The sequence below is a fragment of the Chaetodon auriga genome, chromosome 4 (genome assembly GCF_051107435.1).
Source record: "Chaetodon auriga isolate fChaAug3 chromosome 4, fChaAug3.hap1, whole genome shotgun sequence".
Taxonomy (NCBI): domain Eukaryota; kingdom Metazoa; phylum Chordata; class Actinopteri; order Chaetodontiformes; family Chaetodontidae; genus Chaetodon; species Chaetodon auriga.
Genome location: NC_135077.1, coordinates 4,362,356 through 4,377,208, shown reverse-complemented (window position 1 = coordinate 4,377,208; position 14,853 = coordinate 4,362,356). Strand labels below are relative to the sequence as shown.

General features: G+C 43.6%; 1 protein-coding gene across 3 annotated transcripts in view; it reads left to right on the top strand.

The window, feature by feature from the left end:
* plppr2b (phospholipid phosphatase related 2b) overlaps positions 1-14,853 on the top strand; it is a 45,421-nt gene that overhangs the window by 12,124 nt on the left and 18,444 nt on the right. For 2 of the 3 annotated variants that reach the window (XM_076728673.1, XM_076728672.1), the window contains exon 3: positions 9,151-9,339. In XM_076728673.1, the coding sequence (XP_076584788.1) occupies positions 9,151-9,339 (189 nt within the window). Of the gene's footprint in view, positions 1-8,819; positions 9,340-14,853 lie in introns of those variants that run through there. The other variant, XM_076728674.1, reaches the window with a different exon arrangement.

Here is a 14,853-nt window from a genome sequence, read left to right as displayed (position 1 = left end):
GAAAATTGGTTCAATTTCCTCTCCTTTTGTCCTTTTCACTGGGAACTATACAATGCTTTTTTCAGCAAGGTAAAAACCGAAATCGATTTAGTAAATATGGGTGATGCACAAAGACTTTGCCGGCTGTGAAATGTTTAAATTAGCCAGTTACTCAGACGAATCCCAGGAAATGAGAAAAAAGCCCTAAATGGGGACACATTTTCACCCGTGTGTCGCATTTCTTTTCTTTCCTCTGCTGTTCGGTAGAAAATCTGTTTGAAAAGTTTCACATCAATCTGTTTTGTTGAAAGCATGTATAATGTTGTAAGTGATGTTTTTTCATTCGGTTGTGTACATGCAGGTGCATGAGGTATTTGTTTGATGCTTGAGAAATAGTGGTGTCTTGTAATCCCATGTGGGACTGGCCAAATGTTTGGCATGACACAGAACTATAAACTCCAACTAAGAAATTGAAATGTAAGTTTTGCTTTTCCCAATGTGTCTCTGCTGCCGTGTGTTGTGACATACGTCCTTTCATGCTCAGCAGGACTCATTCATACTATAGTTTGTACTCACTCAGACACATATCAGACATTTTGGGAGCATAACGAAGCAGCATGTCTCCTTGTCATCCTGAGCAGTGTGACATTCGTTTCCTCCCAGCAGGGTGCTGTCATCTCAAACACCAGCCTCCATCCACACATCTCACCTTCTGTAAACATGTTTGACTTTATCAGTTGACTTCTTTGCCATCTGGCCGTTCCACACAGGCGAGGGCAGATATGCACCACTTATGTTCAAGCTCACAGTTTGGCCCCAGGAGACTTTAGTGATGCCCACATCTATTTTCACCACCCTCTTCCCTCCCTATAGCACACTATTATTGTCACATTCTATTTTCTCCCTTTCTGGTTTATGGGCCGGAGATTTTCCTCTGTTTCTGTCACATCAGTGCCATATTAGTCCCTTTGATTTTCTTGCCTTTACTCCCTTTGAAGTGCAGAGGTATGAACATTAAGCCTTAATTACACGGCCTGATAAGTCTCTTCAGTTTACTGGGTCAGCCAGAAAGGGGTCATCGTCTTAAATCTGTCTTATTTTATAAACTCTGGTTTCATCCTGTGGCTGAATTCCTGCTGACAGGTTCAAGTAGCTGAATCGAATTGAGTTTCATTGCATAACAGTGTAATCCCTCATTTATCATTCCTGTCTGTGAAACCAGCCCAGATTTTTAATGTATGAGTTGGAAAGACCAAATATGTATGAATCTTAAACATTTAGCCCTTAATGTTTTTGCTGAGATATCTGGTTTGAAAGGCAAACAGTTGAATATAGAAAACATCAAACATGTACAGATTGTGTACGTTCGATTGTTACAGTCAGTGTGACTGTCCTCTGAAACAGGAGACTGTAAAATTGATGTCGTTTCACTTCAGTTGAATGTTCAAAGGCTGTTTGTGTTTATGTTGGAGTTTGCGGTCTATGACCCTCATTATGCCATCAGAAATGCATGGTGGCTTTATTTTCTCTAATTCCATTTCTTAAGATTCTCTTTTTTCTCAAACATATGTGTGGAACCATTGTCTTTATGTTACTGGACAGGTGTACCACTGATTTCAAAAAGAAAAGGTAGGAGCTGATAGAAGAGGAGACAGACAGGGTTAGCGTCTGATACTCTCTGTGAGGTCTTCATCTCAAAATGACAATTCATCCGTATAGATGAAACAGAGAGAAATGAGAGAGAGAGCTGAGGGCCAAGGTCTTTGGGACATTGACCCTGAACTATGTCAATGGCTAATCTGCACATTTAGAGTAAGAGATGAAAACAAACTTTGTGTTTGGCCTCTAGTATTACACCCCTGATCCCAAAAAAGTTGGGACGTTGTGTGAAACAGAGATAAAACAGCGTGTGATCACTTGCTAATTCCTTTTGACACATACTCAAATTAAATCGGTAGAAAGGCAACCTATTGAATGTTTTTTGTCATCAATTTCATTGATTGAATGATCCAAGATGGCCGCCTCTGGACACTGTGTTACATCTGCCCGGCTTTCACCTTTTCCAAGAGGACCATGGAACAGAGCTCTCGGGGAAAACCAGGGGAGGTGAAGGTTGGTGTACAGATATCACAGTGTTGAAGAAATCATGCAGCCCTCACCTAGAGACTATATTCAGAAAATAGAAACCCTTTAAATCACTGTGGGAGTTTTCATGGAGTTCCTAATCTATTCTGCTCAGGGTTTACATTCAACCTCAGTCCTCTGAATCCCTGCTCATTCATCTTGGGGACTCAATTGAGCAAACCTCAGCCATGAACTACCAAAATACAGACATCATAATAGACCACTGCTACACAGCATTAAAAGATAGATGTCCCTTTGTCCTCTGTGCAGCCTTGGGGCTCTCCCATCACTGTTTGATCCATTTCCTTCCAACCTACAGGCAGAAATTGAGATCTGCCTGATGCAAAGCTGGAACCACAGGCCTACTTTGACTGCACTCATTGGAGCATTTCTGAGGCTGCTGCAACAGATCTGGATGGACTCATTGACATATTACACTAGTTTTTGTGAAGACTTGTGTGTGCCAACTAAAACCTTCTGCACGTACAACAACAATAAACCATGGTTCTCAGCTAATCTCAAGGAGGAGGCCTACAGAACCGGGGGCAGAATCCTGTATAACCAAGCCAGAAACACACCAACGAAGGAGATTAAAGTAGCAAAGGGGTGCTACACCAAAAAGCTGGAGGACAGCTTTTCAGCTAACAACCCTTCATCAACCCTTCACACCCCTTGCACCACTCTCACCCCATCCCCACTGACCCCCCACCAGCAGGATCTGTGAACAGGATGTATGCCATCTCTTTCAGAGACAGAAGATCAGGAGGGCATCAGGCCCAGACAGCGCGTCCCCCTCCTGTCTGAGAGTCTGTGCTGACCAGCTGACACCCATCTTCCCATAGATCTTCAACAAGTCACTGGAGCTGTGTGAAGTTCCCTCGTGCTTCAAATGCTCTATATTAAGTCTGATGAAATCCTTTGAGAGACTGGTGTTAACTCAGCCCAGCAAACAGGTCAGTGGAGGACGTAGTCAACACAGGACTGAACTGCATCCTGCAACACCTCGACCACCCAGGGACATATGCAAGGATCCTGTTTGTGGACTTCAGCTTGGCGTTCAACACTATCGTTCGAAAAATCCTCCATGCAAAACTCGCCAGCTCACTGTGCCAGCCTGGCAGTGGAAAATCACATCCAGTACCCAGACCATCAGCACTGGAGCCCCCCAGGGATGCAGCCAATAAAGCTGATTCTGATTTTTGTAAAGATGTGGTTATTCTCAATTTGATGCCAGCAACATGCTTCAAACAAGTTTGGACAGGAGCAACTAAAGACTGGTAAAGTTGTGGAATGCTCCAAAAACACCTGTTTGGATCCTTCCACAGGTGAACAGGTTCATTGGTAAGCTGTGATTACCATGTTTGGATATGAAGGGGCATCTTGGAAAGGCTCAGTCATCCACAAGCAAGGATGGAGCGAGGTTCACCACTTTATGAACACATGAATGTATCAAGGATATTACTACATGGACTCAGGAAGACTTGTGATACCGTTGCTCAGTAAACACAGTTCATTTGCAAATGATTGCATTCTGTTTTTATACACATTTTTGACAAGAGTCCCAGCTTTTCTTTAAATCAGAGTTGCAATATTTGGAGTCTATGAACATCTGGGTCGTAAGATTACTGTACATTATATATGATAAACCAGTCAATTATTTACGTCATCACGTGGTCCCTCATCGCACCATTTTGTGTTAGGAAGCAGTCGACCGAGAAACATACTAGATTACCCGTGGTCTCAGCACACTGCCATATCTCAGCTGCTGCATGTAGGAGCACTCTTTGGACATGTATACAGCACATTTGGATTACGCTTCTCAGTTGGGGTTTTTGCCATAGTTATTGACACGTGGCCTCTTGCCTGTTTATGGTCAGGTGTGTGTGTGTGTTGTAAATAAACCAACTAGCCAAAAGTGTGCAAGGCTGGAGCAGAGATGCATGCTCAAAAGAAAAGCCCACATTTCTGGTCGGAAGGAGAAACACAGCTATGTTTAAACATGAAGAGAGACTTCGTAATGCCGACCTTTTCAAGAAAGTGGTTGAACAAATGAAAGAAACAGATTGTGTTTGTTAATTGAAGAATGCACGGCTGCACATCAACAGGAATATTTTCATTAGCCAACTGAACAGCTTAGTAGGAATATTGTCTTCTTTGGAATATGGACAAAAAACAGAATATTTTGTCCACGTAAACGTAGTCAGTGTGTCATTCGAGAGGACATGGACAAATTCCGTATTTTGCCTTTTAATTTGGAGGATTCTGCTAGTTTTATTAATTGGCAATTCTGTTAGACCTGGTAATCACCATAGGTGCTCTGTCTGAAACCCTGTCTGCAGGCCAGATTTCCCAAATGATCACTAAAGATTTGGCTTGAGCTGAGAGATCACTGACAGTAAATCTGGAACAGACAGGTACCAGAGGGCCAGCGCAAGTTAGATTCAATGAAAACTTTGCTGTTAGCACAGGAACATACAGCTTTGATACGTTTCTAAAAGCTATCAAATGATCTGTTTTGCTCACAAAAGAGCAGAAGTTGGAATGAGGTCTCAACTCAGGCTGAGGATGATGACTTGCGGAGAAGAACCTGGAAATCCAGTTTCATATAATCACCTGAAAACCACCTTTGGCTGGACTTACTGCACAATTTATTTGAATCGGGGGCTTTTGGGGAAATTCAAAAGTGTACACTTTTTCTGACTTCCAAACACCTGAAGGTAGCTGCCATGTTGCGACCCTGGGTAAACAGGCTGTATGGAGACGACTTGTGACCTGTCTTGACCTTCCTGCAGCTCAAGTTTGTCAGTACTTTCACACTGTACACAGGATGCTTCAGAAAAAATGTTTTATGCAGATTAATTTTCCAAGGTGACTTGTGCAGGATGTGTCTCTGTGCTCATTAGAATCCATCAACTTGAAGTTGCTTTGACCTTTATTAATATTCAGACAAACTCGCTGTGGCTGCAGAGTGTACAGGAAGTTGGTTATTTGTACATGTGGGAGTGAAGGGAGATGAGCTGTACGGCTGTATTCAGCGGCGAGGCGGTATTTCCTGTTAATATGATGTTTGATGACTGCATTTAGTGGAACTTTAATATTTTAGCCATACTGGAAATTTTCACTGTGGTTATATTGAATATATATAAAGTACTTTCAACTCTAACTCACCTCTTCTCATGTATTATTCCACACACATGCTGGTTTGATCTCTCAGACTGACAGTATAGTCAATAAGCACACAGCCAGTTTGAAAAGTAGATGCAAATGACGCACATAATCTCCCAGAGAGGTTTTCTGCAGTTGTCGTCAAATGTTTGTTTAAACTTTGATGGGTGTTCGTAGACCTCCCTCGCTCTCTTCCTCCCACCTTTCTACACCTCCCTCCCTCGCTCCCTCCCTCAAGCCTTCTGTAGCTGGGTGAGAAGAGAGGAAGGGATGATGGAGAGAAAATGTTCAACACAGTGTGCCTGTGTCAGAGTTGCTCCTGAGACACGGAAATGCACCCACATGCCTGCAGACATATCTGAACACACTCTGCACATGGAAACACACGCTCACACGCCCACTCGCTTTAACACACAAAGCTCACGTCGATGGAAACAAACATGGAAAAAACATGGAACTGCGTGATATTCTATATATAAACTACAGGCTGGAGGTGTTTGAGTAGTTTGCCAGCATGTGTGGGTATGTGTGTGCACGTATGTGTGTGTTTCTGTGTCCCTGATGACTCTGCTTTTAAGGGCCTTGGGGCATGCTTGTTGTCTCAGTACAGCGTCCCTCCAGTGTGACACTCTCCTCACTTGGGACCCTCAGTGCAAAGATTATGAGGTCTGTGATGTAAGGAGTTTGAATTAGGTCACGCTCTCTCTTCCCATTCTCACTGTCACTCTTTGCTGTGTAAAAAAGCTGAGGCGTGTTACGTGTAACAAGTCCCCCCCCCCCCACCGCAGTCCAAGTGGGTAAGATGATAAACATGTTGGAGGAGGTTCTCTCAGTGGTTTGTCACCCGTTTAGCCATCTGCCATCGTTTCCCGTTCAGTGCTGTAAAGCACAGACAGGATTCTCCGTCAAATCCCTCACAATCTAATTTTAACCAAAAAAACCAAAAAACAAAATCAGCACAAAACAATGTTGTTACCTTAAGTGGTGAGCACTACAATACTCCACTGTGACAGCACAACAAACTGTACATATTTTTTACCTTTGTTCTCATTTTGTGTGAAAATGCTTTAACTTTGGTTTTAGATGTTGCTGCAGTCACACTAAAAGCTATAAAAAGCTAACAGGAATAGTTGGACACATAGACGCGTTAGGTGAGGAGACGGCCCGCTCAGGGACTCCCTGGAGTCTTGTCATCACTGTGACGTTGCCAGGCAACCGGCATAACTCCCCATAAACCCACAGCTTGTCTTTTTTTCTGTTCACAGTGTGAACAGATTAAACAAACAAGATATAATGTGTTTTTAGTGCGCTGTAGAGGCGCTCGTAGGTGGATTTTTTTTTTTAACCGTGGACAGAGATAGATGAGCAGTTTCCCCCTGCTTCCAGTCTTAATGCTAAACTAAGATAAGCTGAGCTAATCATCTCCTGGCTCCAGCTCTGTATTTAATGCAGAGGAGTGGAATTTGTCTTGTCATCTACCTTTTGGCAAGAAAGCAATTTGTGTGAAGTGTTTTTTCCCCAAAATGTCGCACTATCCCTTTAAAGCGCATACGACCAACACACTTTTGATTCCTCTCGTTATAGCTACTATGTAATATTTTTACATCAGACCTGCTAAAACTCATCTGTTTTGTTGATGATGATTGTTGATTTGTGAATAGATTTGTTTGTATCTGTGGATTCTACTAGCAGTCACTTCTCATTAGTTTCTATCACTGAACTACTGAAGCTGGGCCGACGTGACAGGTCAGAGACACGAGGAGGCGATCCTGAGACACAAGGAAAATAGAAAAGTCGCTCAAAAAACAGACAAGGCAAATCTCTGAAGCTGAAGCGAAGCACAAGAGAGAGCAAAGCGACCAGGACTTGTTACCAGGCTGAGTTCAACAAGACTGGTGAGGAGATCCAGGTTTTTATCCTGTGTTTGATGAGTGTGGATCAGCTGCACCTGAGGTGGCTGATTGGCATGGGGAGCAGGTGTAGGTGAGCCGAGATTGCAGGGAAACACCCAGTCCAGACACACACACACACACACACACAAGGAGAGACTGGCATGACTCAGAGGGACAGGGGACACACAGTAAAGGGAGGAGGAAGGAGGCTTCCTGACACCCTCTTATTCTTAATCCTTCCCAGGTGAATCAGAGACCTTTTTCACAGCAAACCTCTCGACCTGTCAAGGAAAAGCAGAGGTGGAACTAATTGCAGGAAAGATACGTCCTTTCCTGCAATTACTGCCGTGCAATGCACTGATTAATAATGTCATTAGTTACACCTGTGTTAGACAGGTCAAAATGACTGCTGTGAAAAAGGTCTGCTCAGCCCACCTCCCTGTCTGAGGTCTGACTTTAACATATTAGTTATCACCCAATCCTTTTGTGGTTGAGAAACAAGTCTCCCACCACTGCTTTTTGTTTACTTAATAATGACTATTATTAATATGGTAATTTACACTGGTACTGTTTTACAAACATTCAAATGCTACACATATTGTTAGCCCTCTGAGGTAAAAGAACAAATTGTTAGCATCATCCACCAAACTGCTGTTTCTCTCCAGCCTCGGCGTCCCTGAAGCGATAAACCAGCTCAGGCTGCCTGTGGAGGCTCCTCGTGTTTCACTGCTGATAACATGTGTCCTTCACATACAAAAGAAGTCAATCGAGCAAACATTTAGGCTGCAGATTACAATGAGCCTAATCAGCGGCACGCTATATTCAAACCCACGTTCCCCTTTTTAACGTTTGTGTTTCGGGCCTTTTCCAGCAGGGCAAACAAACACAGCGCAAACCTCCAGTTTTCAGCTACAGCTTTAGACGAGCTCACGATGCAGTTGTCTTATTTTTTTTATTTTTTTTTCCCCCTGTCGAGAACTGGGGATAGGAGTTAGCATGCTGTTCACTGAAGTATTAATGAATAATTAGTACTTGTGCATCTGTCTCATCTGCACAGATTCCGTTTTTTATGCATGTTTTCTATGTTTATCATCCTGTCTCTCTCTCTCTCTCTCTCTCTCTCTCTCTCTCTATCTCTCTCTCTCTCTCACACACACACACACACACACACACACACACACACACATGCAATCTGTTATGAATTGCTAATATGTTTTTATTATCAAATTCCTCTTTAAACAGTTATGAAGGTCATATTTTATGCTTCATGTGCTTTGCATACAGCTGGTATTTTATATGGCAGAACAGTAGTGTGGTATGATAACAGCATAAGTTATGCGGAGCGTCACACACACACACACACACACACACACACACACACACACACACACACACACACATCTTCTGATCCAACCCTCTGCTCTTCCCAGGGTTGTTCCCTCTCTCTCTCTCTCTCTCTCTTCTTGCCTCCTCTTGTCTTCTCCAAAGCTCTGCTCTTTTTCACCCCATCTGTGTTCTCACCCCCCTCCCTCCCTCCCTCCCTCCCTCTTTTCCTCCATACATCGTTATTTTCTTTGATCGGTCTCCATTTGTTTCTTTACCCTCCCACTCTGCATACTGACACCGCTGAAGGGATCTCTCTCTCTCTCTCTCTCTCTCTCTCTCTCTGTATCTCTGTCATTGCTCTCTCTTCCCCCCCTCTATCTTTCTCCTTATTTGTCTCCCTCTGTCTCTATCTCTACCTCCCTCCCTCCCACCCTCTCCCTCTCATCCTCATCCCTCACTATCTCTCCACGCACACTTGATTCATTTTACACATTACGGAAGCATCCATCATTTTGCTCTGAGAAGGAAAAATCTCTCCTTTTTTCATTTTTTATCCGTGACAGTATTTTCCACTCTCCTCTCTCGGGCTGTCTTTTCTTTCCTAACTCCTACACTCTCCTGTGGACCCAATCCTAAAGCTGGAACCAATATGTTTTATTTCCAGCTGGTCATCATGGCAGGGACCGTTCTGTTGGCGTACTACTTTGAGTACACGGACACGTTCCCCGTGCACATCCAGGGCTTCTTCTGCTTCGACAAAGCCTACTCCAAGCCGTATCCAGGACCAGAGGACAACAGCAAGGCGCCGCCCGTCCTCGTCTACTCCCTCGTCACCGCCATCCCCACTGTGACGGTGAGTCTGTGTTCAACAGTGAAAAAAAAAGGGAAAAGAGATGTACTGCCACAGGTGGTCATCATGCACACACACACACACACACACACACACACACACACACACACGGACATGACCACCTACACACACACGAGACACACACACACACACACACACACACACACACAAGAGCAGTACCTCCTCATCTACACGTGGTGTTTGTGGAAAGAGGAGAGCAGTGTGTGGGTGTGTGTCCTCGTGGTCTCACTTCTCTGTTTGTGTGGATGCGTTCTCTGTCATAACCATGGCAACGAGCACTATATTTGTCCTCCACAGAGCAGTCAGAGATAGCTACAGTGTGCAGAGAGTCTGTCCTTATTTCAAGACTGCACGCTGCTAAAACAGAATAAAACATCAGTCCTAAATGGCTTCCCTTATCCGTGCACGTGAGGAGGCACAGTTTGGTTATTTTCACCAGACCGTCTTCATCCGGGACTTAAAAATGCATAATGAAGCACGTTTAATAATTAAACATCTATACAGAATTGCAATTTGTAGGTCACGAGTTGTTGGCAGCAAGCACATTTCTGCATCAGGTCAAAAGCAAATGTTCGACAGCTTCATTTCTGCCATTCTTCATAGTAACACAAACATTTCCACTGGCACTACATCCGTTTAAAATGAACGCTGTAAGGCACAGTAATCATTGTTATTGGTCTTGAGGATATTAAATTCCATCACAGCAGTGGTACTTTCCTCTCAGTACAGTGGGACCTTATTAATAATGAAACATAGCTTCACATCCTCATCAAAGCTCTGTCTCCATGGCTGTCTGTCTTGTCCCTCGGGGCTTGTCTCTTTGATGTCCTACAGTTAAGTGGCATTACGACATGGCTGCCTCTGAGCCACATATTAGGGCAGCGCAAACACACACAAGTACAAGTACAAGTATGAACACAAGCAGATGGACACAATCATAGACTTTGAAACATGCAGCACTGGATCATTCGCTTCTATACAGATGACAGTGCCCCAATGCCCTCCTTTGTCAGCCCATTTTCGTCTTTCCTCAGTTAATCCTGTTTAACATACAGGCCTGTTTGACTCGTTTATAGACAATCATTATTGATAATAACGATAACGTTTTGACTTTTCACGGTGGCATGTGTCATAGGGTTTTATTCTGAGACTTGAGTCAATTTGGGAGTCATGGGAGGTTCAGTCCTGTCTTTTGAAGTTTTGTTGAAGGACTGTCCATTTGTCTACATTTTTGTTTCTAATTCTAATGCTTTTATCCAACGCCGTTGCACACACAGGCACATACACATGTATGACAGATGCACAGGTGCGCTTTGTCTTTCTTTGTGCGTGTGTGTGTTGGGAGCCTAACGTGCACTGGGATGGATGGGGGCTGCGGGCACCAGGGGACGCGAGCCGTGCAGAGTGGGAGCGGAGTGGCATGATTTCGCCTGGAGTGTGAAGCGGCTTTTTTAAAAGTCAGAGCATCTGTGTTCTCTCTCGCTCCAAGATCCTGCTCCATCCCACGAGCCTCTGTTCAGATACGATAAAAGAAAGCAGATATTCACCTCACTTTTCGCTCAATTTTCACTTTTAGCCACAAACGGAAAATGGAAGAGTTCCACGACTGACAGCACAGTTTCCTGTAACAACATATACTGACTTTGTGTGTGCGTGTGTGGATTGTGTCTATGTGTGTGTGTTTGACAGCTCCAACTGATTTTTAAACTTCCCAAAGTTTTCTGTTATTTTTCCTCCACACCCTCTCTCTATTTTGCTGTCTGCTTGTATGATGATGAGGAGGCATATAACAGGATATCTGCAGTTTCTTGCCGGAGTTAAAATTCAGTGTTAATGCTTCCACACCGTGGAAGACAGGTGATAAAAACAATACTTGAGATTTCCGGACCTTTATTCCTCAGAAGAGATAAAGTCCAAACTTCTGATGATGTAACTCAGAAGCTTTCATTAGACCCTCTTTTCCTGGTAAAAATGTTCTCAGTCAGGTTATTTTGTCAGATTTTCAGAGCAAGAGAAGATGTTATACAACAGGTTGAGTAGGTCTCACCATGACCAGAAACATGGGTGGTTTGCCCCAGAAACACCTTCGCCTTTGAAGTGAATCTATTAACTCTTTGTAAAGAGTGCTTGGAGTGTTGTCCACTCCACTAAAGCCATGTGAACTTGAGTTGCCATTTCACACATGGAGCACACAACAGGAGACTGTCATGTGCTCCACTACTGCAAATATGCTTGGTTTAGATGAGGGTCGGTGGCTGAATCCTTAATGACTGTTTTTGCGCTGATATCAGTACTTCATGAAGTTTGGATGTGTCCGGAACATCAATAAAAGAGTGGAAAGAAATATACAGGCAAGCAGAAAAGAGTATGAAGCAGCTACAGTCCATTCAGCGTCATCAACACTCGCTCTCTGTGCTCCATCTGTCTCTATTCGAGAGACTGTGGCAGGTGCCGCTCTTATGTGAGGTGAGATGATATCACAGGCAGGATTTCCCTGCCACCTTTGTTGCAAATGTAAAAATCTTTTGAATTACCTCTCACCAACAACAGCCTGTCAGCAAACGCTGTGGAGTTTTGGACCTCAAGTAGCTCTATGGAGGGTTCTTGTTTGGTTTGTTTCAATCATGTATGTGTGACGCAACACACATCGCTGCCAATGGTTTCACAATGATCTAAAGGAGGCACTAATGAGAACAAGATACGCAACAGTGCACCAGCAAAAGGCAACGAAGAAGAACACTGCGAGCCAGTAAACATGGACGTAACAATTCAGTATTTAAAATGCTTTTAAAGAGTCAGTGTTGCGAGTGTTTTGTGAGGAGGAACTGCATTCAGTGCATTTTGTTAGAGCTCGAGGATCCACAGTGCGCTTTGGTGGATGTCAGCTTTTGTTTGTTTACAAGAAAGCTCCACAGGGCACCTATAAGAATGATTTCTAATTGATTCAAATCTTCTTTAGGTGTTTCTTCATCTCTGTATCAATTAATGTTTTCTACTTACTTTATTGTACTTTTTCATGTGTTTATTTCAACTTGTGTGGATCTACCATATCTCTGGTAGATTTTCTAAATTATATGCTAGGATTTTAAGACCACCTGTTAACACATGATTACAACACAAGTTCCATTGACTGAAGAAGGCCACGGGATACAGTCAGATGCTCAGGAAATAGCAAAGTAAGTGGAGCTTACCTTTGAAATATTTAATGAACATTTTTTCATGATTTCTTGTTTTCGTTCCTCAAATTCATCCTACATTTTGGGTAGAACAACTAGGATGTCATTGTGTGACATTGGGTTCTCTTCTAATTGGGGTAGGGCTCTTTAAATGCTGCACTGCAAGTTTAAACAATCCACCACATCTCTCTGCCTTGAAACAGACCTTTTAGGGCTTTCATATCAATGAACCTGTAAGATGTGAACGAGACACACACCAGAATCGACCACATTTGAATACTGATGTGATTGCTCGATTAGAATTAGAGCAGAACGCTATGCGTGTGAGGCAGACAAAGTGGGAGAGGAAGTGAGAGGGTGAGTGAAATAGAGGCACTTGTGTGGTACTCGGCAAATATGCTGCAAGTTACAGTGCATCAGTGAAGGTAAGTGTGTGGGTGGATGACGGCGCACATCTTCTCCTCCACTGCCACTGAATATGGATTCTGCGTGTGCAGGTGGGAGTCAATGTGTGTGTGTCTGACTAGTGTTAGGATCTGAGAACAAGTCAGAGTGGCTGCAGGCGATCCCTGTGACTCTCCACAGCTGTAACACACACACACACACACACACACACACACACACACACACACACACACACATACCATGCATAGCCCATACACAATACATTCACCACATGCAGTACAGCACTCGTGCCAATTAAGGTGCCAAGCTAGCTAAAAGAGCGGAGTAAGGTGCTATTTGAACCATTTGCAAACTATTTTGCGTGCATGTGTGAGAGTGTGTATTATGTAATGGAGACCGTATGTGTGTGCTGATTGCACACTGCAACCCATCAGCCGATACAGTGAAGCTGTGGCCAATCACAGGATCAAATGATAATTGTCGGCAGCACATGGAGACGCCACACGAACACACTTGTAAGCTCATGCCCATGAATGAATGAGTTTTGAATGCAGGGGTTAATTTTTCCTTTTTTTTATGTGGGTCGGAAATATAATGCTAAATACTTTTGCCCTGGAGAGCTCCGTTCTAATGCTGCTAAATATAAGCTCCTCAAACAGAATGGGGAAGGCAAAGCAAGGGCGCTCTTTGAGAGGAGAGACAGAGGGAGTTCAAAATGCAGCAAACACCACACAATGAAAGGAGGAGGAGGGAGAAGGAGGAACACAGGTTGTGCGAAACAGAGGTACCACAGAGAAAACGATAGCAAGAAACGAAGGCATGGAGCAGCTAAAAGATAAAGAGGGAAGGAAAGAGGGAACAAGAGAGTCTGTCTGATGCCAAGTTTGCTTGCTGCTGTCTGTTAAACCTTGTGAAGAACCGTCATGCATAATGCAGCTCCATGTGACAGAAAGATGGGGATTGGGGCAAAGCATGGAGGCAGACCATATCATCCAGGCATGCCAGAGTTTATTAAGTGAGAGCCGGTGATGCATGAAAAAAACTGCATTGTGCAGTTGATGCCGTCGTATCTTTAAAAACAGATGCTGGATGTGGTCAAAGCCACATTGTGTTTGGATGTTTTAATATTCTTTATGCGCACCAACCGCAGTGTGAAGAGATGAAGAGGCATATTTGACAGGGTTGAGGAGGACAGCTGGCTGAAGTAAAGCAGATGCAGATTTGAATAATTGCTAAGGTGCTAAAGACAGCAATTCTCTTTGCCTTCCAGCCCAGAGGTCAGAGGTCAGAGTGAGGGACAGACCTGGAGCTGCAAGGAAACTAAACAGGCCTCAGTTTCTAGAAATGCTGATTTGTTGTTTGGAGCTTTATCTTTTTTCCATTGATAACTGGCAGATTCCTTGAGATCGCCAGAGGCTACTACAATGTTGTTAACCTGCAGACAACAGTTTTGATATCTCTGACATCAACAGCAAACCTCAGGTTTTTGGTATGAAAAGTGACACTGCTTTTGGCCAAATTTCAACAAATTTCTTTCAGTCTGGAGGAAATCCACTAAAGAAGAGGCAGAGATACCAGCAGCTCCACTAACAGCAGCTTCAATAGACCAAAAGGCAAAACGTAGTTCTTCGGTTGCAGTGTAATTACCAGATCACACCACATGCTACATCCTCATGAAGTAGACGGTGCTGGAAGCTCAGTGACGTAGTGACTACTTGTGCGTCTTACATTGGCTGCCATTGGGTGTGCTTAGTTTCATCTGTTGCAAAATGAATGTGAAGAAGAATTGATTGCACCTCATTCTCCAGAGCGCGGTTATACAAAATTGACTGAGTTGACTTGATAGCTCTTCTTCTCTCTGTCGTAGGTCAAACATGTGAATACATGTGTCGACTCCTCCTTCTCCTTCCTCTCT